This window comes from Dama dama, chromosome 1 (genome assembly GCF_033118175.1).
Source record: "Dama dama isolate Ldn47 chromosome 1, ASM3311817v1, whole genome shotgun sequence".
Classification (NCBI taxonomy): Eukaryota; Metazoa; Chordata; class Mammalia; order Artiodactyla; family Cervidae; genus Dama; species Dama dama.
Genome location: NC_083681.1, coordinates 80355231 through 80381188, shown reverse-complemented (window position 1 = coordinate 80381188; position 25958 = coordinate 80355231). Strand labels below are relative to the sequence as shown.

Here is a 25958-nt window from a genome sequence, read left to right as displayed (position 1 = left end):
AGCATTATCAGCACCAGGGCTAAAACCGACTCTCATCAGTCGCTGAGCTGTTACCTAGGTTTATTCATCAGTTGGTCCGTCCATCCATCATTCCATCCCTTCCTTCCTTCACTCAATAAATGCTTATGAAAGGTCTACTGCGTGCCAGGCACTCTGCTAAGTGCTGCATTGCAGGGGTGCATAGGGCGGTGTGCCTGTCCTCCTGGAGCAGATGTGAGGGGGATAAGACCAACTGCCCTCATTGCCATCTGCTTTTTCTAGCAGACTGAGTTTGCAACCCTCAACTCTTGAACGGAGTCTTCTGACCTTTCTTGGTTACTCTTTCTCCTTATTTTTATCTATTCTTCTGCATCTTTTCCTTTAATTCTTCATAACCCTTCCTGGACTAATCAGGATTGCTGGATTCACCTAGCTTCCCATTAGTACATATACAGACTCTTTCTAAGAATATTCCTACTTATGACTTTACAGGGCACATCTTCTCCTGAGAGGTGGTTCCTTAATGAGTACCAGGGATTGGGCCAAATACTTATTGGTTAGAAGCAACACTGGAACTTCTTAAATAAAAATAAACCTTTCCTCCTAAACATTTAAAATTTAATTTTAGCATATATGCTATAGTGTTTGTGTGTTTGTGTGTGTGTGTGTATACATCTAGTACCTACATTGTTAGGATATTTACACTTATTTGCAAGGTGTGAACAAACATTTTTGCTGTTATAAGTGCACAGCCAGACACACTTGGAAACCCAGCTTACAAAAATGACTTTCACAAATCTCATCATGCTCCTGGAACATTCTGTACCTTGAGATGACTCATCACAAATTTTTGCATCAGGTGGTTCCACTTGGACTTCTTAAATATGGAAAGGTGTCCCATGTCATGTTGCAGAAACATACTCTGAGCCTAGAAGAGACAGGGCTGCTGTCAGAGATAGTGACAAGGTAAGAAGAAAGTAGTAAGTGAGCCTGCTGGCAGATTTGGGAATCCATGAGAACAGTGGGAGATCTCATCTGACCTCAAGCCAAGTGTGTATCTATCACTTGCTGAGTTCTTTCCCATCTCTGCCTAGAATGCTCTTCTCTCCACTGTCAGAAATGTCCAGGGTGGATTGGAAGGAGGATGCCTTTGGAGTGAGGCTGACTAGGGCTCTGAACTGTCCTTTGCCACTTTACAAGTTGTAAAACTCTTGGCAAGTTACTCATTAGCTCTCAACTCAGTTCGTCATCCAATGTGCTGTGCTGTGTTTAGTCGCTCAGTTGTGTCCGACTCTTTGTGACCCCATGGGCTATAGCCCGCCAGGCTCCTCTGTCCATGGGTATTCTCCAGGTGAGAATACTGGGTTGCCACGCCCTCCTCCAGGGGATCTTCCCAACCCAGGGATCGAATCCAGGTCTCTCGCATTGCAGGTGGATTCCTTACCACCTGAACCACCAGGGAAGCCCATGAGTAAGGATTATAATACTGTACTCACTGGGGCGTCATAGAGCTAAAACACATGTAAAGTTACCGCTAATACTAAGAACCCAAACAAATGTTTGTTTCCTTTCTTGTTTCCAAAAGTGGCTTTTCAAGCAATAAAGCAGGTTGGCTTTTCAAGAAAAAGAAATTGACCTATGAAGTTTTGGAATTAACATTGATGTCATTTCTCTATGAAATCATCCCCAGTTGCCCCAGTTAGAATTAATGCCTGTTTCTGCTTAAACAGCACATGCTTGTTTCTTTCCCTTCTGCCTTGTATCCAGTCTAGATATCTAAATGACCCCACTGGATGACTGTTTCCCAAGGGCAGCGTCAGGTGCATTTCCTTTTCTGTCCACAATACAGTATTGGGCTTATCTTCAGAGACGTGAAGTAGATCTGTGCTTCATTCAACAAGGATTTATCAACTGCCCTGCTACATGCCAGTTGCTGATTGCCATTTCTGGCAGAATCTACATGATTCTATTATCATGTAATAAGATGTAGTCTGTGCTCTTCATAGTCTGGTGTATTAATAAATGTTGGTGGGAATGTGGCTTTTGGTTAAGCTCTCTTAGGGAACTTTTTAAAAAACATATCTAGCTTCTTTTTAAAAGAATTTTTACTGTGAAACACATTATGTGTAAGTAGTGACTAAATATAAAGGTAAAAATATGTTGTGTATGCATATAGTCTTTAATAAAATCATTGAACAATCATAAAAAATGTTGGTTGGTAAATAAATGAAAAGTAAAGATGAGTGTTTCATGTCTGGGAACAGAACTTCAGTTATTGACATTTTGTGGATAAAACTGGGCAAAGAGTAGTAACTGACATGACTATTTACCACATGCCAGTCTCTGTGCTAGGTACACTACAGAGTAACTTGTTTAGTCCTTCTCAGAATATTTCCATAAGAAAATTGTTACCCCATGTTACAGAAAACAGAACTGGGGCCCAGAGTGGTTTGGTAGCTTGCTAGTGTCAGACACTGATAAGTAACTTGCCAGGAAGTGCCAGGCCAGCTGCTGACACCAGCGTAAAGAGAAGAAAAAATTCTACGGCTTCGCATGAAGTAACAGCCCAGGCTTATGATACTGACTTACCTGAGAAACTGTGAGAAGACAGGAAATGAATATTGTGACAAGCCAGCCACAGCCAAAATGCCACACTATTACCCAAGCCAGGGCTTCCAAAATCAAGATCTGGGCAAGGTGAAGGAAGAAGAACCCCAGGTTGGCTTTGAACATATTCATGGTCTCTAATGTCCTCCGCAGTTCTTGGAAATCTTCCACCAACTGGGACTGTGAGATAAACATGCAAGAAAGAAATTAGTTCCTTCAGCGGAGAGGGAGCACACATGAACATAATTATTAATCTATTTTATCAATGTATGATACCTTAATTTTAAGAATAGACATTTATTTAATAAATTTAATAAATAAAATTTAAACAAAAAATTAAGAAACCTAAAAAAATTAACAAAAAGCTAAATGCTTAAAACAAGTTATGATAATTTTTTTTTTTTTCTGGAGAAGAGACAGATGAGTAGTGATTTGTAAACTGTCCTCAAATGGTTATAGGACGTATAATTTACCTTTTTGTGTGTGGATGGGGAAGTTCAGTGAACAGATACATAACTCTAACAATTCTCTTTTTAACTGATTAATTAAAAATATTCTTGATGCAGATCATTTCTTTTGAAGTCTTTAGTGAATTTGTGGCAATATTGCTTTTATTTTATTTATTTATTTTTTTGCTGTGAGGCATGGGAGATCTTGGTTTCCTGACGAGGGATCAAACCTGCATCCCCTGCATTGAAAGAAGTAGTCTTAATGACTGGGCTTCCAGGGAAACTCCCCAAAAGTAGTTTTCTGCTTTTCAAAGCAAAGAGTTTTATTGACATGGAGGTGATGAACAATGTTGCATTGGTCTCAGGTATACAGCAAATGATATATATGTGTGTATATATATACATGTTGTTTCTTCAGAGTCTATTCCATTGTAGACCATTATGAGTTACTGAATATAGATCCCTGCCAAACAGTAGGTCCTTGTTGTTTGTCTGTTTTATATGTAGAAGAAGTGTGTATCTATTAATAATAGTTGCCTTTTAAAATCAATGTGTTGTTTGATCTCTGATTATACTTTTGGGATCTTTGCTATCTATACGGATCTCTGTTACTTTCTATGTTAACAGCTATTTAGTGTGTGCAAAAGACTCCTTTATGAAAGATAGAGTTCACTTAGATTAGCTCAAAGGATGAATTTCCTGTGAGATGCTCAGAAGCCCTATAGGAATGAGACAGGGTCTCCTGTGGTAATAGCATGTGTGCCTATTGGTTGAAGGAGTCCTGATTCTGTGCACAAGTACTGGGCTTATGTATGTAGGTCAAGTACTAGCACTGATTTATGAACTTGCACATACTTAAGAGTCAGTGAAAGGCCTGGGAAGAAATATCTCCTTAGCTTAATAACTATAATGTGCTCGAAACTCAGACTGTTGAGAAAGTGACCAGGATATAAGAAATGAAAACTTGATTGTTCAGATGTAAAAAAGAAGAGAAATTTGAAATAATAATAAAAAAGAGCTATGAGCATAATCCTAGAAGCAAGAAAATTCATTTCAAAATTCACTGATAAAACTTTTAAATGATCCAATGCCTGGGAAAGGTCGGGATGGGCTCACCCCTAGAGGCCCAATGAACATCAGATTCTTGTAGCCATAGATAACTTTAATAGATCACACAAATGTGCTAGTCCACAAAGGAGTCTGAAATAGAGTACTTGGGTGCAAAAATAAAAAATGAAAGACGCTCTCTGTTCATTTCCAAGGGAAACTGTTCATATCAGAGTAATGCAAGTCTGAGCTCTGATCACTAATGCTGAAGAAGCTGAAGTTGGATGGTTCTCTGAAGACTTACAAGACCTTCTAGAACCAACACAAAGAAAAGATGTCCTTTTCATCATCAGTTCAGTTCAGTCGCTCAGTCATGTCTGACATTTTGCAACCAAGTGGACTGCTGCATGCTAGTCTTCCCTGTCCATCGCCAACTCCCGGAGCTTACTCAAACTCATGTCCATTTAGGTGGTGATGCCATCCAACCATCTCATCCTCTGTCATCCCCTTCTCTTCCCACATTCTATCATCTATCCCAGCATCAGGGTCTTTGCAAATGAGTCAGTTCTTTGCATCAGGTGGTCAAAGTATTGCAGTTTCAGCTTCAGCATCAGTCCTTCCAATGAATATTCAGGACTGATCTCCTTTAGGATGGACTGGTTGGATCTCCTTGCAGTCCAAGGGACTCTCAAGATTCTTCTCCAACACCACAGTTCAAAAGCATCAATTCTTCAGTGTTTAGTTTTCTTTCATCATAAGGGATTAAAATGCAAAAGTAGGAAGTCAAAAGGTACCTGGAGTAACAGGCAAGCATGGCCTTGGAGTACAAAATGAACCTGGGCAGATGCTAACAAAGTTTTGTGAAGAGAACACACTGGTCATAAAAAACACCCTCTTCCAACAACATAATAGATGACTCTACACATGGACATCACCAGATGGTCAATACCAAAATCAGATTGATTATATTCTTTGCAGCCAAGATAGCAAAGCTCTATACATCAGCAAAAACAAGACCGGGAGCTGATTATGGCTCAGATCATGAAATCCTTATTGCCAAATTCAGACTTAAATTGAAGAAAGTAGGGAAAGCCACTAGGCCATTCAGGTGTAAACTTGCAGTTATACAGTGGAAGTGAGAAATACATTCAAGGGATAAGATCTGATAGACAGATTGTCTGAAGAACTATGGACAGAGGTTCATAACATTGTACTGGAGGTGGTGATCAAGATCATCCCCCAAGAAAATAAATGCAAAATGGAAAAGTGATGCCTGAGGTGGTCTTACACATAGCTGAGAAAAGAAGAGAAGTGAAAGGCAAAGGAGAAAAAGAGAGATATACCTACCTGAATGCAGAGTTCCAGAGAATAGCAAGGAGAGATAAGAAAGCCTTCCTCAGCAATGAATGCAAAGACATAGAGGAAAACAATAGAATGGGAAAGGCTGGAGATCTCTTTGAGAAAATTAGAGATACCAAGGGAAAATTTCATACAAAGATGGGATCAATAAAGGACAGAAACGATATGGACCTAACAGAAGCAGAAGATATCAAGAAGAGGTGGCAATAATACACAGAAGAACTGTACAAAAAAGATCTTAATGACCCAGATAACCACGATGGTGTTGTGATCACTCACCTACAGCTATACATGCAGGAGTGTGCAGTCAAGTGGGCCTTAGGAAGCATCACTACCAACAAAGTTAGCAGAAGTGATAGAATTCCAGCTGAGCTATTTCAAATCCTAAAAGATGATGCTGTTAAAGTGCTGCATTTAATATGCCAGCAAATTTTGGAAACTCAGCAGTGGCCACAGGACTTGAAAAATCAATTTTCATTCTAATCCCAAAGAAACGCAACACCAAAGGATATTCAAACTTATGCACAATTGCAATCATTCCACATGCTAACAAAGTAATGCTTAAAATTCTCCAAGCTAGGCTTTAACAGTACATGAACTGAGAACATCCAGATGTTCAAGTTGGGTTTAGAAGAGGCAGAGGAACCAGCAATCAAATTGCTAACATCTGTTGGATCATAGAGAAAGCAAAGGAATTCCAAAAGACACCTACTTCTGCTTCACTGACTATGCTAAAGCCTTTGACGATGTGGATCACAAAAAACTGGAAAATTCTTCAATAGCTGGGAATACCAGAGTGCCTTACCTACCTCCTGAGCAACCTATATGCAGGCCAAGAAGCAACAGTTAGAACTGGACATGGAACAATGGAGTGGTTCCAAATTGGGAAAGGAGTCCATCAAGGCTGTATGTTGTCACCCTGCTTATTTAACTTCAATGCAGAGTATATAATGAGAAATGTTGGGCTGGATAATGCAGAAGCTGGAATCAAGACTGCCAGGAGAAATATCAATAACCTCAGATATGCAGATGACACCACCCTTATGGCAGAAAGTGAAGAGGACCTAAAGAGCCTCTTGATGAAGGTGAAAAGGAGAGTGAAAAAGCTGGTTTAAATGCAACATTCAAAAATGAAGATAATGGCAACCGGTCCCATGATTTCATGACATGGTAAACAATTAAAATAATGACAGACTTTACTTTCTTGTGCTCCAAAATCACTGCAGATTGTGACTGCAGCCATGGAACTAAACTTTGCTTGCTCCTTGGAAGAAAAGCAGTGACAAACCTAGACAACATATTGAAAAGCAGAGACATTACTTTGCCAACAAATGTCTGTCTAGTCAAAGCTATGGTTTTTCCTGTAGTCATGTATGGATGTGAGAATTGGACTATAAAGAAGTTTGAGCACTGAAGAATTGATGGTTTTGAACTGTGGTGTTGGAGAAGACTCTTGAGAGTCTCGTGGACTGTAAGGAGATCAAACCAGTCAATCCTAAAGGAAATCAGTCCTGAATATCCATTGGAAGGGCTGATGTTGAAGCTGAAGTTCCAAATTTGGCCACCTAATAAGAAGAGCTGACTCATTTGAAAAGACCCCGATGCTGGGAAAGATTGAAGTTACAAGGAGAAGGGGATGCCAGAGAATGAGATGGCTGGATGGGCATCACTGACTCCATGGATATGAGTTTGAACAAGTTCTGGGAAATGGTGAAGGATAGAGAAGCCTGCTGTGCTGCAGTCCATGAGGTCACAATGAGTCAGACACAACCTAATGACTGAACAGCAGCAACAGGACATTTCCCTGATTTTACCATCACATTCACTGTACTGCTGGGGTCACTAAAGCCCAGAAGGGTGGTTAATGTGAAATCCTCTGCAAGTGATGGAAGCTGGACTTAAGCCTGTACTTCCTGACTTTCAGTTCTGTGTTCAAACACTAATTGTCTACATACATATCTCTGGGTAATCACAGATGCACAAAGAAAATTCATATCAGATCTTTACCCTCAGGGATCACCACTGTTTTAGATAATGAATAATTATAGCTCTCAGCCATGAATGGGATTATCTTTTCCTTAGAGAAAATATTTAGGAAAAACAACTAAGCTCTGCACCATTTCCTCTTTTTTTACCTAGGGCATCCTGCCCTAAATGATTCTGTAAATTTAGAGGCTTGTAAATTACTTGTGTGACAGTTGAGTTTATGATAATTATAGTATCTAAAGTTCATTGAACATTTGCTATATTCCAGACACTGTTCTAAGCATTTTAAATGTCTTTAAACTCTCTCAGTAATCTCCCAATATCACTTGATATGGTTTGTTCTGTTGTTGCTATTTTACAGAGAGAGAAACTGAACCACAGACATGTTTGGTAACTGGCCTAGACTCATATCCCACAGTCTCAAGCCCTTCAAAGTCAGGGTCCCAAGATGGATGGGCCATGGTGGAAAGTTGTGACCAAACGTGGTCAGAAGGGAATGGCAAACCACTTCAGTATTCTTGCCTCAAGAATCCCATGAGCAGTATGAAAAGGCTAAAGCTATGACACTGAAAGAGGAGCCTCCCAGGTAAGTAGATATCCAATATGCTACTGGGGAATAGTGGAGAAATAGCTCCAGAAAGAATATGAGACTAGGCCATGGCAGAAATGATGCCCAGTTATGGATATGTTTAATGGCGAAAGTAAAGTCCAATGAAGAAAACAACAATATTGCATAGGGACCTGGAAAGTTAGGTCCATGAATTAAGATAAACTGGACATGGTCAAGCAGGAGATGGCAAGGGTGAACACCAACATTTTAGGAATCAGTGAACTACAGTGTATGGGAATGGGTGAATGTAATTCATAGGACCATTGTATTTACTACTGTGGGCAAGAATCCCTTATAAGAAATGGAGTATCCATCATAGTCAACAAAAGAGTCTAAAATGCAGTACTTGGGTGCAGTCTTAAAAATGAGAGTATGATCTCTGTTCGATTCCAAGGCAAACCATTCAGTATCACAGTAATCCAAATCTATACCCCGACCACTAATGCTGAAGAAGCTGAAGTTGAACGATTCTCTGAAGACCTACCAGACGTTCTAGAACTAACACCAAAAAAAGATGTCCTTTTCGTCATAGGGAATTGGAATGCAAAAGTAGGAAGTCAAGAGACACCTGGAGTAATAGGTAAGTTTGGCCTTGGAGTACAAAATGAAGCCAGGCAAAGGCTAACAAATTTTTGCCAAGAGAATGCACTGGTTATAGCAAACAGCCTCTTCCAATAACACAAGAAACGACTCTACACATTGCTATCACCAGATCATCAATACTGAAATCAGATTGATTATATTCTTTGCAGCCAAAGATGGAGAAGCTCTATACATCAGCAGAGCAAGACCAGGAGCTGATTATGGCTCAGATCATGAAATCCTTATTGCCAAATTCAGACTTAAATTGAAGAAAGTAGGGAAAACCAGTACGCCATTCAGGTATGAAGTTGCAGCTATACAGTGGAAGTGACAAATAAATTCAAGGGATAAGATCTGATAGACAGATTGTCTGAAGAACTATGGACAGAGGTTCATAACATTGTACTGGAGGTGATGATCAAAATCATCCCCAAGGAAAAGAAATGCAAAAAGGCAAAGTGGTGTCTGAGGAGGCCTTACAAATAGCTGAGAAAAGAAGAGAAGTGAAAGGCAAGGAGAAAAGGAAAGATAAACCCAACTGAATGCAGATTTCCAGAGAATAGCAAGTAGTGATAAGAAAGCATTCTTATGTGAACAAAGCAAAAAGCAGAGGAAAATAATAGAATGGAAAACACTAGAGATCTCTTCAATGGAATTGGAGATGTCAAGGGAACATTTCATGCAAAGATGGGCCCAATAAAAGACAGAAATGGTAAAGACCTAACAGAAAAGAAGATATTAAGATGTGGCAAGAATAAACAGAATTATACAAAAAAGTCTAATGATCCAGATAACCACAATGGTATGGTCATTCACCTAGAGCCAGACATTTTGCAATGTGAAGTTAAGTGGGCCTTAGAAAGCACTGATATGAACAGTGCTAATGGAGGTGATTTAATGCTAATGGAGGTGGTGGAATTCCAGCTGAACTACTTCAAATCCCAAATGAAAATGCTATTATAGTGTTACACTCGATATGCCAGGAAATTTGGAAAACTCAGCAGTGGCCACAGGACTTGAAAAATCAATTGTCATTCCAATTCCAAAGAAAGGCAATGCCAAAGAACATTCTAAGTACCACATAATTGCTCTCACTTCACATGCTAGTAAGGTAATGCTCAAAATCCTTCAAACTAGCCTTCAATAGTACATGAACTGAGAACTTCTAGATATACAAGTTGGATTTAGAAAAGGCAGAGGAACCAAAAATCAAATTACCAATATCTGTTGGATCATAGAAGAAGCAAGAGAATTCCAAAAAATAAAAAATAAAGTCTGCTTCACTGACTACACTAATATTCCTCTGGGTTTACTGTTTCTTCTGATCCTTTGTGGATCACAACAAGCCGTGGAAAATTCTTAATGAGATGGGAGTACTAGACCATCTTACCAGCCTCCTGAGAAACCTGTATGCAGGCCAAGAAGCAACAGTTTGAACGAGACTTGGAACAATGGACCAGTTCAAAATTGGGAAAGGAGTACGTCAAGGCTGTATATTGTCACCCTGCTTAATTAATTTATATGCAGAGTACATCATGTGAAATGCTGTGCTGAATGAAGCAGAAGCTGAATAAGATTGCTGGGAGAAATATTAACAACTTCAGATAAGATCATGCCACTCTGATGGCAGAAAGTGAAGAGGAACTAAAGAGTCTGTTGATGAAGGTGAAAGAGGAAGGTAAAAAAGCTGGCTTCAAACTCAGCATTCAAAAAATGAAGATCATGACATTCAGTCCAATCACTTCATTCAAATAGATGGGGAGAAAATAGAAATAGTGACAGACTTTATTTTCTTGGTCTCCAAAATTCACTGCAGCTGGTGACTTCAGCCATGAAATTAAAAGATGCTTGCTCCTTAAAAGAAAAACAATGAAAAACCTAGATAGCATATTAAAAAGCAGAGTGTTAGTTTGCCAACAAAGGTCCATATAGTCAAATATATGGGTTTTCCAGTAGTCATGTATGGATGTGAGAGTTGGACATGAAAGAAGGCTGAGCCTCAAAGAATTATTGCTTTTGAACTGTGGTGTTGGAGAAAACTCTTGAGAGTCCCTTGGACAGCAGGGAGATTAAACCTGTCAATCCTACAGGAAATCAACCCAGGATATTCATTGAAATGATTGATGGTTAAGCTGAAGCTCCAATACACTGGCCACCTGATGGAAGAACAGACTCATTGGAAAAGACCCTTGTGCCAGGAAAGGCTGAGGGCAGGAAGAGAAGAGGGATAGAGGATGAGATGGTTGGATGGCATCATGCTCTATGGACATGAGTTCGAGCAAACTCTGGGAGATAGTGAGGGAACATGGAGGCCTGGCATGCTGCAGTTCACAGGGTCGCAGAGTCAGATGTGACTTAGTGACTGAACGACAGCATCTCGGCTCCTACACCTTGTCACAGGAACTGGGCTCTGTGTCCAGGCTGTCTGCCTGAGGGTACAATCATCTCAAAACAATGCGTTATTTCCTGACACACAGCCTTGAGGGATGCACATGGGCCTAAGTTGTCAGCCTAAGTATTTCTCTTCGTCCTGCACGTAACCAGTCCTCTTTCCTCAGATTTCTCCTATCCCCTTGTGAGTTTGTTTCTTCATTTCTTTTTGTTTGTTTGTTTGTTGTTTTTCTTCATTTTTTAAAGTGGAAATATAATTCTTTTTCTTTCTGCCTCATAGTTATATCTGGATCACCACTTTGTACAAAGTATTTCAAAAGAATGATACAATTGTAAACTGTTTTAAAACATGAAGTGCAAAAAAAAAAAAAAAAATGCAGTGCTTAATATTAGCTAAAATCCCTTTAAGCTTTATGTGCAACCGTTCCAGTGAATTCTAGTTTTATGGAGGCCCTGCCCTCTGAAGACAGTTTTTCAGTCAACCAAATTCTTGGTGAAAGAAAAGTGGTGCTCTTCGTGGGGATTACCCAAAGGTTTGGAGCCAGAAAGAGGTGAACTGGAGTTCCTGTTCTTTGCTTTTCAGAAGATAGTTTATTCTCCTGGAACTGTAATTTCTCCAACTGTAAAAAGAACTATAGTTAGGTTATAGTCACATCATTGATTCAACAGCTATTTATGGAATTCCTACTACAGGTCCAATCCTGTGCCAGTAGGTACTGAGGACACATAGTGTCTGCTCTCATGAAAACTGGTTTAACAGGGAACATCAAACAATTATAAGCAGTCATGGAAAAAGAAAAGTTATGTGTAAGTTCGAGGCAAGAAGTAGGTAGTTCAGTTCAGTCGCTCAGTCGTGTCCAACTGTTTGCAACCCCATGAATCATAGGTAGTTAGACACATGGGATTACTGTTTGGCAGAGGGCTAAGCATTCCATTCCTTTGTTTCTCACAGGTTTAACAATTCTGAGTATTTCAGGAGGATTATTATGAAATATTTGGAATCCTCTCATTTATGCTATTGCAGGCCCTCCCAGACATGATGGCTGGTTTCCCACAAAAAGTGATAAGTTGGCCCTGAAATATACCCCATCCCCATCCCTCTGTATATTCTTGAGTCCTAAGACCTCACTCACATTTTTGTTTCTCTCCTGACTGGGCTCTTCTGGAGCAAGCTCTCCAATGAGCAGTGGTTTAAGGTACAATCGCACAATGTCAGGGTCCGGATGCATGGCTCTGAAGACGTCCTGTGAATGAGACAGAACTGTTAGAGGCTTAAAAAAGACATGCTTACACACAGATATCTCCCCTTTCTTATTTCATTCTGTACCGACCTTAGCAATCAGCACAGGCTATGAGCATTTACTTCCAACTCTAGGTTGACACTTCAAGTTCATTGGTCAGAATTGCCCTTGAAATTCCTCTATGAAAGCCTCACAATGGTGATCCACCCTCTGAGTGCATGGCTTACTAGGCAAGTCCTGGGTAGAAAGTTGATCCCCAAGCATTGGAAGAGATTTTTGTTTATTTTATTGAGCACCAGAAGAAGTAGTTGGCTTTGAGATTATGGGCTATGGCAAGTCTTTAGAGTCAAACCTCAGGCATGGTGTGGAAGTTGCCCACATTATTTGGGGCATGCAGCAACCAAGACTGCCTATGCAAATCACATTTATCAGAGTTTCCCTTTTAATACTTGGCCAAGGACCAAGGGACAGAGGTTCTTGCATTAAGTTATTTCCAAGGAAAGACAAGTTAAAGTTGATGATGATAACAAATGTCTAAGAGAGCTTGGGAGCAAAGCTCTCAAATCCTTATGAGAGGGTAACAGGCAGGAAGGCCAGGGGTCTCCAAAAGGAGGAAAGAGGCTGCAAGTGCCAGACATTTTTATCTCTCTTAAGTGGCAGGAAGAAACAAACCAGCGATATGATTTTCCTTCTCTATACAAATTTAAAAGGAGGTTTCTCTTAACATGCTGTGTTGCCATGACACCTGGTCTCACCTAAAGCTAACTGCTCTCAAACCTTGAGTTAACCAATACATTTCTTTTTCTTATGGAAATGTTGTCTTAAGCTATGTTAATGAAGCCCAGAGTCTATCTTCAAGTTAGTTCCGCCAAAAGGCCTAACTTACTTACTCAGGTATTGTTCCCCTAATCTATGTAAATGGAACTATTTGTTGGTATTCTGCCCTTCTACAAGATTCAAGTCAATCGTTTTATGGCCAGGGATGAATTATCTGGTGCCATTCTAAATTTTATGACATTCCTTTCGTTTCATTAACAGACTGTGAGTGACTATATAACATACAGCTAAAGACTGGGGGGGGGGGGGTACTCTTTTGCCCCCTTCTTATGCCTATGTCAGAAGCTTTCTCTATCTCCTTTATACTTTAATAAAACTTTATTACACAAAAGCTCTGAGCGATCCAGCCTCGTCTCTGGCCCCGGATTGAATTCTTCTCCTCAGGAGGCCAAGAATCCCGGGTCTTATCTTTCAGCAACAACCTTTCACTAGTTGTCTAAAGTAGCACTTTCTTGGCTAAGTTTATTACTGAAGAAGCCTTAGCACTCTTTAAAAAACAAAACAACAACAACGAAAAAACCATAGCATTCCCTGTGGGGGCTTGAAACAGGCACAAAATAGAGCTGACCCACTATATTTTGCCAAATCCATTCCCATTTTAAGTAGTAACTCCAAGTGGCTATGAGAAGCAGTGTTGATTCTCATGTCCTGCTTAAGTTTGGAAATAAGAGATAGAGGGTTTTTTTTTTTTCTTCTTCTTCTTCTTCTTTTTTTTTTTTTTCTTCAGGGATTTAAACTGCTTTGGGGGAAAGGAGGCTTCTCCAAGAGTAAGATACTGCACTTCTTGCTATTATGACTTTGAGAATAGGAAGGATTTAGTATGAAGAGAAATAACCAAGGTTTTAATTTGAATGTGTGGAATCCATACACAATATTTTGGAGTGGTGGTGTTGCATGGTGCTGATTAAGAAACCAGATCCCCTAGCAGCCTTCCTCCACCTAAGTTCAGTACTTGCTGTGTAATTGTGGACAAGTCTCTTGACCAGTCCATGCTCCTGTTTTCTATTCCCTAACATGGAGTGACAGTAATAGCTACTCAATATATAAAGTTATTATAAAAATTGAGTGAACTGATTAGAATCTGAGTGGCTTATAGTAAATTCTCAGACATATTAGTTCTCTTTCCTATGTGTATACCTCTTGGCTTCCTTGGTGGCTCAGATGGTAAGGAATTTGCCTGCAATGCAGGAGAGCCCTGTTAGATCCCTGGGTTGGGAAGATCCCCTGGAGAAGGGAAAGTCTACCCATTCCAGTATTCTTGCCTGCACAATTCCATGGACAGAGGAGCCTGGTGGACTACAGTCTATGGCGTTGCAGAGTTGAACATGACTGAACAACTAAGACACACAGGGATAAGAGCTACCTGCCTTCCTTCTTTTCAATAAAATATAACAGTTCGGAGATTTTCTTTCCATACTCCACTCGGAGTGAGCTCTGAATTGTTTTAGTGAATACAATGAACCCTCCATCTTCAAAATCTAAAGCAACTTTAGATATATCTAGAACTACACGCAACATGCAAGCCTACACATAAAGCATTTTCATACGTGTAGGCTTGTATGATGTACGTGTGTATATATATATATATATATATATATATATAGTGAATGAGGTTATTCAGAGAGGTGCAATATCAACTCTTTAGACTCATTTTTTGAGATTCAATGATGTAAGAAGGGATTTGCATCTGCTAGAACCAGTCCAGGCTCTACTGTTCATTCTGCCTTTGTACACTTTCTCTGACCCCCTTGGGAAATGCTGCTTTCAAAGATGTGTTTTCGTGTCACATTCAATGACTCTAAAGTTAGTTTACCTAACAGGATAAGAGTCATTCGGTGATTACCAATGTGACTAAACGTTTCAGGATGGCCCATACTGAAAAATCATGTTCTGCCTGTTGTTAAGGAACAGATGAGGGTGAGAAACACTCTGAGGGATCAAGATCAGAGTGTAGAGGAGGGGTGAGGCCCTGGATTTGCGTCTTACTCTGAGCAGTCATCCGGAGCCCTGGAACAGTGTGCTGACGCTAATGTTCCTCTGGGTTCACTGTTTCTTCTGATCTTCAGCAAGATTCACAGGTCAGTACTGTGACAACAGAGACTGAAGACCCGCAGAGTTTTCCAGAATTGTAAGAACTGCCCTGCTGTGTGGAACTCTTTTCATTGTATTAATGGGCAGCACAAAAGTGGCTTAGGTGGTCTTAGAATATTCAATTAGAAGGAACTGCCTATTAGAGTCTAGATACAGAGTAAGTTGTGAAATTTCCTTCTCAAAAGACCTTCATAATAGAGTTTTTGGTTTTTTTTTTAAATTAACATTATTTGGCAAGTATGCTCCTCCTGAAGAAAGTCTGGGCTAAATGAAGGGGAGAGGGAGTAACACCATTTTTTTTTGTTGTTGTTGTTATATCCTATGTACAAGGTGCTCTATGGGCCAACTCAGCATCATCAACTTAGTTCTATGAACTTCCATCACTTTTGTTATACATATAAAGACTCCAAATCTCAGGACATTTCCACAGTAAGTGGGAGAGCCAGGATTTGAACTCAAGTCTAGGTGGTTTTAAAGCCGTGAAGCCATAATGTCCATTCCAGTCATAACATGAACAGTTCTTTTCCTGAAAGAAGGGTGATACAAGATTGTTTTGGGAGGATATTAAGACCAGTACATGCATGCTAGGCAGTTAGTAAAGGTGTTTCCCACCTTAGGTTTTAATCACGTGCATCACTTTGTCTGTGGCCCCAACCTACTTCTCCAAGTTTACCTCTCACCATACCCTTCAGGCCTCATCCTGTCCGATGTAAGTCTCCCTGTTCAATAAACATTCCATGACCCTGTGTAGTTCTGAAGCTTCGTGATACATACAGCTCCCTTTGCCTTGACTGCTTTCCTCCATTTTTTCAACTTAAAATTTCCTTCTCATTCTTGAACATCCAGATGAAACATGCCTTCCTAACATAGTTAGGAAAGTTATTTATGATCTTTTCTGGGCTCCCATGACACTGTGTTCCTAAAGCTTTTCGAATGATGTTGCAGTGAACCTGTGTATTCACAAAGACCTTCTTAGTGGCTTTTGACTTTTTTGAAGACTGAGACCATGCACTATTGATTAAATTATACCTGATGTTTCTCGCTGTGCCTGGAATATGACATGTGATCAAGAGATGTCTCATGAATAAGGGAAAGGGTGAATGAATAGAGCAGTATATGATTTCTCTAACAAGGAGAAAGTTGAGAAGTACTGAGTTCAAAGGATATGGGTCTTAAGCACTGCTGTCTCTTCCCAACTCTCAGCATCTCTATTTTCTGACCTCTTAACTACTTTATAATCTCTCATTTTCCTCTGTTATCTTTTGATTCACTTCTCAACCATCATCGCTATTTCCTAACCTATTCATAAATTTACACTGTAGCTCCACTTAAGACTGATTATTTCTCAAACAGTATCAACACAGAGGAAAGATGTGATTGTCTTTGCTTTCACAAGTGAGTTTGGAAATCCTGCTGATTTTTTGCTGTTATTTAATGGGGGATGGAAAGGTATCCTTTATTGGAAGAGCAGTTTGATCCCTAGTGGGAGAGACAAGTATGTAAAGTGAGAAGGCCTGAGAAGGATCATGTCCTTACAATTTACCTACTGTATACAGGCTGTGCCCTGCATCAAGGCACTTGGCTGTGCCCTGCATCAAGGCATTTGGCCTAGAGGGCATGTGTGGGTTGAAATCCAGGAGAAACTCCATTTACCAAATCTTGTTCTGCAATCAAAGTGTGTGCCTATAAAATTTACACCAAAATACAGCATAGGGAGCAGTGCAGTGTGTTGTTTATATTGGGGAAAGGCTTAATCTCTCAAGATTCGATTTCTTTCCTAACTGTGGATGCTACTTATTCTCCCACATGGGTTCATTTATTCCTTCATTCCTTTATTCAGTCATTACAAAACCTTGCTGAAGACTTAGCCTAGCAACAAAGAGCTTAAGCTTTGGAATCACATGTCATTAAATGATGATATTCTTATATAATTATTATTTGGTTCATCTGAAGTGGGTTGAAATTTCCCCAAATTCAGAAAAGAAAAACTCACCCATGGTGAATATATGTATATAGTTACAAAACAATGTAACTAGAACATAGATTTTGATTTACTTAGCTCAAAAAGCTCACTCAGGGACTTCCCTGTCAGTCTGGTGGTTAAGACTCCATGCTTCCAATGGAGGGTGTGGGTTCAATCCCTTTGGGCAACTAAGGTCCCACATGCCTTGCAGCACAACCCCAACCCCCCCCACAAAAAAAAAAAAAAAAAAAACAACTCCCCAGAATATTCAATACCCAACCACGAACACCGAGTCCTACACCTTGCATAGTTCCTCTTCTTGTTTCTTCTCAGATCTCACCTGTTTCAAGGCAACTGCTAAATCAAGGTCCCTTGTATTTCTGGAAGATCACAAGTTTTGAGTAGGCTGATTTATGGGGAGAATATTGTCTTTGCCTTTGTTGTGGAAAAGAGCCACTTTGGAGTGGAGAATGTTTACATGAAGTCACCAAGATTCCCCTCCACCCACAGGGATAAACAGAGGGTTATTATTATTACTATTATTATTATTTTGCCATATCTCACTCTATTATTTGAGAACTTTCATCATTTGAGACTTTTTCCTGTGATATACTTAACTGAGCTCCAGGCCAGACTCTCTCTCTCTCTCTCTCCAGTGTCCCCACTGAACCTGTTCATCATCCTGGCTTCATTATCTCATAATGACAACTACCACCCACTTACCTACATAAGTCATCCATCAGGCAGTTTAGACTCCTTACTCCTTCTTACTTACCCAGCCACTTATCCCCTGTTATAAATTATGTCTCCTGGTTATCCATCCCCTCGCCCTCATTCCTGTTGTCAGTGCCTTGTTCAGGACTTCAGCATGTTCCCTGGACTCCTTCCTTCATTTTGACTCTTTTTATTTTATTTCACATGGGACCATAGCCTATTAACAATGTTGTGATAGCTTCAGGCAGACAGCAAAGGGACTCAGCCATTCGGATACCTGTACCCATTCTGTCTTGACTTACTCTTCTTGATCTTCAACCTTTACTTAACCTCCAGGCTGGCGTTTGAAAAAGAGTTCCTCTTCATGGCCATTATCACCCATTAGCACTTTAACTGCACTTGTCTCTTTACTCTCATACCTATTTTTCAACCTGAACCATCATTCAAATGAGAATCAAATTAAATTTTAATTTTAAAGTAAAAAAAAAAAAATGTTGACAGCCCACAAAAGATGCAGTTATTACTGATGACAACTTTCCTTTTATAAACAGCTGGAATCCTGGTTGGTTTCCTTGTAGGACTGCATGTAGGGAGGGATGCTGTGCTGGAGAAGTATCATTACCTGCAGCAGGAGGAGAGGAAGACCTACAGTGATGGTAAAATCCAGGGTCCTTCGCTCAGAACCCAGGACCCTTTCTCCCCCTCCTCCTTCTCTTGTCTCTTTCTTTACCTCCCACACCCTTCATCCTCTCTTCCTCCTTCTTTCCTCATCCTCAAGCCATCATGTTGACCAGGATTGTGCTAAGCAAAGGATGTGGCCAAGCCGGGACACCTATTCTGCTGGTGCTTACTCACGATGTGAACCTGATCTGTATCCCACCTCTGTACACATCCGCTCTTGCCCCGCCCCAGCTTTGCCTCTGTGATTCCACATGACTCTTTTGGACTTTCACACAACTCGTTCCTCTTCCACCTTGCATTCTTCCAAGGAGACGAAATAAATTTTGCTATATTTCCTCTAGGCTTTTGTCATCTCTTTCCTGTTATATTGGATTTTTACTCTGATGAAGAATTTGAGTTCCTCATTGTCCCTCTCAGAGTGTGATGTTCAGACACAAGGAGGTGGCTGACCATGCACATTGGGTGATAACCCTGACTTCTTTGTTCTGAACATGCTGCTCTTGTGCACACCTCACAAGACTGTGTTTACTTCTTTTGCGGAGCCCAGAAATATTGTTGACTTACTGATATAAAATTTGGGGCTTCCCAGGTGGTGCTAGTGGTAAAGAACCCACCTGCCAATGCAGGAGACATAAGAGATGTCGGTTTGATCCCTGGGTGGGGAAGGTCCCCTGGAGGAGGGCAGAACAATCGACTCCAGTGTTGTTGCTTGGAGAATCGCCAAGGACAGAGGAGCCTTGGGCTATAGTACACAGGGTTGCCCAGAGTCAGATGTGACTGAAGCAACTCAGCACAACTTAGCATGCAGCATGCTTCATATGGACATGTTGTAATCCATATAATCAATTCCTCTTGTTCGACTTATAGGCTGTTTCTGGCTTTTCCTAGGTAAGCTTTTCTAGGTGAGAGGATCTGAGCCTCGACTTTAGTTATGAGCATTGTGCATTAGTTTTAAATCATATAATTTGAAAAAATCAGATTAATATGTGCAATAACAGGAATTGATGTGCCTGTGTTTTGTATAATAGACTTATTTTTCTTAATACTATTCCTTGGACAAAATGACAACTTATCTCAGAATAACTAAGTAATAATAAACACCATTTTTTGAGTGTTTGATCTGTGCCAATATAAGAAGAAACCCTTTATTTTATCTCTGCCAACTTTGACAACCATAGTAAGATAAAAGTATCATTATCCCACTTTCTAGACAAAGGAGCTGAGTTTCCAAGAGCTTCAGCAAGCTCCTCAGGACATACCTAGTAAGTGGTGGAGCCCACATGCAAACCACACCTCTTTCATTCCCAAATTTGTACTCTTAATCATTAGAGTGGACACCTAAAAAAGTTTTAGAATGACTGACCATATGAATGAATGAATGAATGAATGAATGAATGAGTGGCCCTATGGAACAAACTACCTTGGTATCATTATGTACTTTTCATGAGAAGGATGGAGGCTTGGGGAAGAGTTTCTATGTAAATAACGAAAGACGCCCCCCTCTGGGTAGGTGCAGCTATGATCCAGGGCTTGTGCACAGAGATCATATTTGGTACACATTTGCCTTTCAGGGCACAGCCTGCAAACACTTTTTAGGCTGTAGAGAGAGAGCATTTGACCTCAGGTTCTCTGACTTAACGTCCTCCTCTCCTTCCCTAGAGAACATGCCGTTTCTCCACCAAGTATTCCTCTGTTACCAGTTGGCAACAAACAATCAGGATTTCTAAGCAGGTGGTAAACAGGAAATGTGAGTCACATCTCTGAGGCTATGGATGCTGTGATGTGAATAATAATAGCTATGATTTAATGAAAAGTGTGTCTGGCATTATGCTAAACACTTTACAAGCTTTAGTCTCATTTTCTAATTAGATGGGTAAGGTCGTCCCCATTATGCAGGTGATGAAGCTGAGTTCCAGAGCATTCCAGTGACTTTCCCAGGCTTATATAACCAGTATACTGCACCTCAGGCCCCATGTACTCTTGAGTGGCCATGGAATACCGTGGTTGTCAGAGTTCTCCCGGCACGCTTCCATTCTTTTCTAGCCATCATCCCCTGGAGACTTTTCCCTGAACATTCTGGATCTGCCTTCTAAAAGTGTGGGGCACATGACTGACCATGCTCAGGATGTTCATCCTCAAGACACAAATCCTAAGGTGTCATGCGTATTTTCCCATAAGGTTCTGGTTGTTTCTATTTTATTAATTAATTCTACCTTCTTGACTAGAATTGGATGCAGAATTGTGGTCTTTCTCTGACTTCTGGGAGATAAAAACTCACCAGCAAATTACAAATTCATCAGCTGAGCTGCTTGCTGCAAGCTACGTCTACCAGTTATATTTAAGGTGGTTGAAGGTACATATTTTTCTAACACATCCTCTGAGCTGATTCTGTGACTTGTGTTAGAAAAGCATTGTCCATATTTTCTTTGTGTTGTGGAGATGAGATCTGTGGTATTTTCTTCCTCTTTTTTGCCACTTTAGTTTTTTAAGTGAAGTATAATTGCTTTACAGAATTTTGTGGTTTTCTGTCATACATCAACAAGTATTTTTTCCCTTTATTTTTGTTAATCTTTCCCCTGATTCTTGCACAAATGCCTGTCACTTGGCTTCTTCTATCCTCAGCTCTCTGGCTTCCTAGGGTCTTCCTGACACATGTGAGACTCCCATTATGGGCCACAGGCTCATGCACACTTTCCCAGGAAAAGGTTGAGCTTTGTCTTAAAAATATCAGATCAGACCAGAGTGGTGGGGACGTGGAAGGGTCTGCTCAGAGAGGCATTCCTCTGACTGCAGAATCAAGATGAGAAGATTGTAGAAGACCCTGATTAGACAGAAAAGTTTAGAAATTGGGGAAAACGAGAATTGGGGAAAGATGTTGCTAGTGTCAAAAAACAAAATCTTTCTTACTTTGCAGACTTGCCGCATGCTTGTGTATTCTGTTTTCATCAGTCAGGTAACACAGAGCAGAGCTTCATGAATCAACATTTTTAATCGTATGCTTTGACAGCAGTTGGAAAAATTATATACTAACAAGAAAACAACAAGGGTAATGTAAAAAAATCTGTTTAAATTTCTACTCTATAATATGCTAATTTTCTGATCTTGAATTAGTTTATTTAACACCTTTTATTCTCCATTTCTTCTTTTGTATAATATGGAGGAAAAGTTCCTGATTGGGCTAAAACCAACTTTCTTATAGAATATTTTAGAAGGGATTCCTAAATGCTTTTAAGGTTTGAGAAACCTCCCTCTTCAATATTAAATGACAATTTTATTTTTAATATCAGCTATAAAGGGCTTTATGGTATAAAACCTATCTGATTTAAAAATTTGTCACTGTTATTTGTGGACTGTGAGATACATTATTTTCATGTTTTAGCATTAGTCTTTTTTTTTTTCTTTAATATGGGAATACTATTCACTTTCCTTATGGTGAAGTTTAAGTGAGGTCATGCATTTGAATGTGTCTATAGTGTCTTCGGGCTTCCCAAGTGATGCTGATGGTAAAGAACGCTCCTGCCATTGCTGGAGAGGTAAGAGATACAGGTTCGATCCCTGGGTCAGGAAGATCCCCTGGAAAATAGCATGGCAACCCACTCCAGTATTCACGCCTGGAGAATCCCAAGGACAGAGGTGCCTGGTGGGATGTGGTCCATAGGGTTGCAAAGAGTTGAATGTGGCTGAAGTGACTTAACATACATGATGTGTGGTATTTTAGGAATCCATTGAAAGTCTATTTTTTTTCAGCTATTTTGGTGAAGGAAAGTGGTTAAGACTGAAAGTTAAGAAAGATAAGTGTTTTGAATCTGAGATCTGCTGGCTGGGTGAACTTGGGTCAGTCACTTGACCACCCTGATTTCAGTTACTTCTTCCAGAAAAGTGGGTTGTATTACCCGTATCACACTGAATGAACTACACGACAAAAAAGAACTCTACAAAGTCTAAATTCCTGTGTCACTGTACGCTTTAAACAGTGTTCAACGTTTTGATGCTCACCAGATGAATTGCTGTCTATTTCATGCACTCCAGTTGCAGGAGTCTGAGAAGTTTCTACTTGGATGAAGTTGTTTTTTCCAGATTTTACTCACCTATTTGTAATGTTCTTCTTATAAGACAATGACTCCATTTCAAAACAAAACAAATAAAACAAAACAAAATCATAATGCCAAGAACAAAAACCCAAACCTGAATTACACATAGTATCTACTGTCAGCATCTGAGCCCATCCCAAACCTAGTGTAAATAATAGTTAGACCTTGAGGCTTAATTAACTTTCAAGTTTTTCTGGATGGGAATCCTGAAAAATTGCTTTGGAGGGAGATGAGTGATCATGGAACTTGAACACGTACTTGGAAAGCTTTTGGAAAGACAGCCAAGCTCCCAGCCACCCAGCAGCTTCTTCAGAGAGGGCAGACTTTGAGTTCCTTACCGTGGAGTCCTCCCCAGCATAGTGGTTGAGGACCTTGCGCCCACCGGGATGCCTGTCCGCCCAGCCAGTAACATCGTAGACCTTGCGATTGATCACCAGCCACTGGTCAGTCTCCTGACTGTGTCTCTGGATCTCCTGCCAGCTGTACCTGTTGAGGCTTTTTCTGGGCAAGTCGCACTTGTCATTTGCCTCCTGCCTTGCAGAGAGCCTGGCTTTCCCACTTGCTCCTGGTTTCCCGTTTGCCTGATGCCTCGCACCTAGGTACAGCTGGTTCTCGTCTACAAGGCTCCCATTGCCCTCAGGCTTTTCTTCAAATGTCATTGTCTCTGTACTTTTAGAATCTCTGGCTTGACACCGAGAATTTCTATTTTTCTCCTGATTCAACTACAGAATGACCTTTTCCCTCTCCTTTTATTCCATGAAGTAAGACGCCTACACAGAAAACTTTTTAGCCTACTTGACTCTTGGCAAACCTGATAGTGAGCTCTTTCCCAGTGTCTCACTTCTCTGTCCTGAATCTTTTTTTGTCCTGATGAAGACCGGACTACTTTTTCTCACACCCAAGATTAGTCTGCCTTTCTCTCTTCTCTCTCTCTGCTAGCTGATCTTTTAGCTGCATTCTTATTCATCATTAAATGTCCCTTAGCCAAGAGCTGGAGCCAATCACAGCCCAGAGGATGGTGTGGCCTGACCCCTGGAAGGAGAGGCTGGGCTCCCTCTCTGCTGACTGCCTACACTGGCATCATGCTGGGTCAGGTGCATTAGCTCTCCCCCATGTCTCTGAAAGGAACAGTTGTTTTAATTCAACACATGAGAAGATTTCAAAACATTTAGGAGGATATGAACGCCTCCTGGAATTGGGAAATGTTCTTTCTTTGTTGTTGTTAAGATTGGAAATTTTCCTTTTGTTCTGGTTTTCTCAGATTACTTAATTTTTTTTTTTTTTTTTTGGAATGAAGGATAATTGCTTTACAGAATTTTGTGGCTTTCTGTCATACATCAACAAGAATCAGCCGCAGGTACGACCATATCCCTTGTATCTCCCTCCCCCTCTTACCCTTCTAGATTGTCATAGAACCCTGTTTGAATTCCCTGAGTCACATAGCAAAGTGTTCTTTTGACAGCTGTTCTTTCTCCTGAAGGGTTTTAAATTTCTGAAAAAAGCATTTTTGACTTTAAAATGTTTGTAACACCCTATTGAGGTTGCATTGGTTTATAACATTATATAAACTTCAGGTGTGGAAAATTATAATTCAACTTCTGAAACACTACAGCATGCTCACCACCAAAAGTTTTATTTTCCATCAGTCACCATACAGTTGACTTTCTTTACCCATTTTACCATCCTCCCAACTCTTCCACTAGAGTAGCCACTTCACTGTTCTGTATGTTTGTTTTTAACATTTCAAGTTTATATTCCAGAAAGGAGTGAAATCATATGGTAGCTGTCTTTCTCTGCTTGATTTTTTTCACTTAGTATAATATTCTCAAGAAAGTGAAGTTGCTCAGTCATGTCCAAGTCCATGCAACCCCATGGACTGTAGCCTACCAGGGTCCTCTGTCCATGGGATTTTCCAGGCAAGAATACTGGAGTGGGTTGCTGTCTCCTTCTCCAGGGGATCTTCCCAATCCAGGGGTTGAACCCAGGTCTCCCCCACATTGCGGGCAGATGGTTTGCCATCTGAGCCACCAGGGAAGTCCAAATTCTCAAGGGCCATTGCTATTTCCAAAAGTGTTAAGATTTCATCTTTCAATCATTTTAATTATCTTTTAATGATTTCTGATCATTTTTATCTGTTTTGTTTTCTTTGCTTTATTCTTCAGTTATCACTCTGCTTTGGTTTTGTTTTATTTATTTATTTTAGCTTTTAAAAATTGTTTGATTTCCTTTTTATCTTCTTTAGTTTGTCTGGTTGTTCTCTTGTGTTTTGTTTTGGTTTTCATTTCTTTTGTGTGTATGTGTTACTTTGTTCTTGTTTCTATTTACAATTTGGGGCTTTGTTTTTTCTTTCTTTTTTCCTTTTCTTTAATCCTCATTAAAGGATTTTGATTTGCATTTCCCTGATGACTAACAGGAGAAGGCAATGGCACCCCACTCCAGTACTCTTGCCTGGAAAATCCCATGGACGGAGGAGCCCGGTAGACTGCAGTCCATGGGGTCACTAAGAGTCGGGCACAACTGAACGACTTCACTTTCATTTTTCACATTCATGCATTGGAGAAGGACATGGCAACCCACTCCAGTGTTCTTGCCTGGAGAATCCCAGGGACGGGGGAGCCTGGTGGGCTGCCGTCTGTGGTGCCGCACAGAGTCGGACAAAATTGAAGTGACTTGGCGGTGGCGGATGACTAACAATGTTGAGCATCTTTTCATACATCTGTTGGCCATCTGCATATCTTCTTTGGAAAAATGTCTATTCATTTCTTCTGCCCATATTTTAACTGGGTTGTCTGTTTTTTGGAGGTTGAGTTGTATGAGCTGTTCATGTTGTTTGGATCCCTTTTTGCTCATATCATTTGCAAATATTTTCTTCCATTCAGTAAGTTGTCTTTTTTGTTCTGTTGGTGGTTTCCTTTGTAGTGGAAAGCTTTTAAGTAGGTCCCATTTGCTTATTTTTATTTATTTATTTATTTTATTTTTCGCTGTGCTCGGGCTTTATTGCTGAGCATGAGCTTTCTCTAGTTGCAGTGAACAAGGGATACTCTTTGTTGAAGTGGCTTCCTTGCTGGGCAGTGTAGACTCTAGACTCATTCTGAGCACAGGATTTCTCTAGTTGCAGTGAGCAAGGGACACTCTTTGTTGAAGTGGCTTCCTTGCTGGGCAGTGTGGACTTTAGGCTCATTCTGAGCACGGGCTTTCTCGAGTTGCAGTGAGCAAGGGACACTCTTTGTTGAAGTGGCCTTCTTGCTGGGCAGTGTGGACTTTAGGCTCATTCTGAGCACGGGCTTTCTCGAGTTGCAGTGAGCAAGGGGTGCTCTTTGTTGAAGTGGC

At 40.4% G+C, this 25958-nt stretch overlaps 1 protein-coding gene across 1 annotated transcript in view; it reads right to left on the bottom strand.

Annotated features, from left to right (window-relative positions):
* Positions 1-23287, bottom strand: part of LOC133072644 (fatty acid desaturase 2-like protein FADS2B) — a 43721-nt gene extending 20434 nt beyond the window's left edge. The window contains exons 1-4 of the mRNA XM_061166181.1: positions 22967-23287; positions 12144-12254; positions 2569-2766; positions 806-907 (exon numbers count right to left, since the gene is read on the bottom strand). Coding sequence (XP_061022164.1) covers positions 806-907; positions 2569-2766; positions 12144-12254; positions 22967-23287 — 732 coding nt within the window. The remainder of the gene's footprint in view (positions 1-805; positions 908-2568; positions 2767-12143; positions 12255-22966) is intronic.
* Between the last annotated feature and the right edge of the window lie 2671 nt (positions 23288-25958).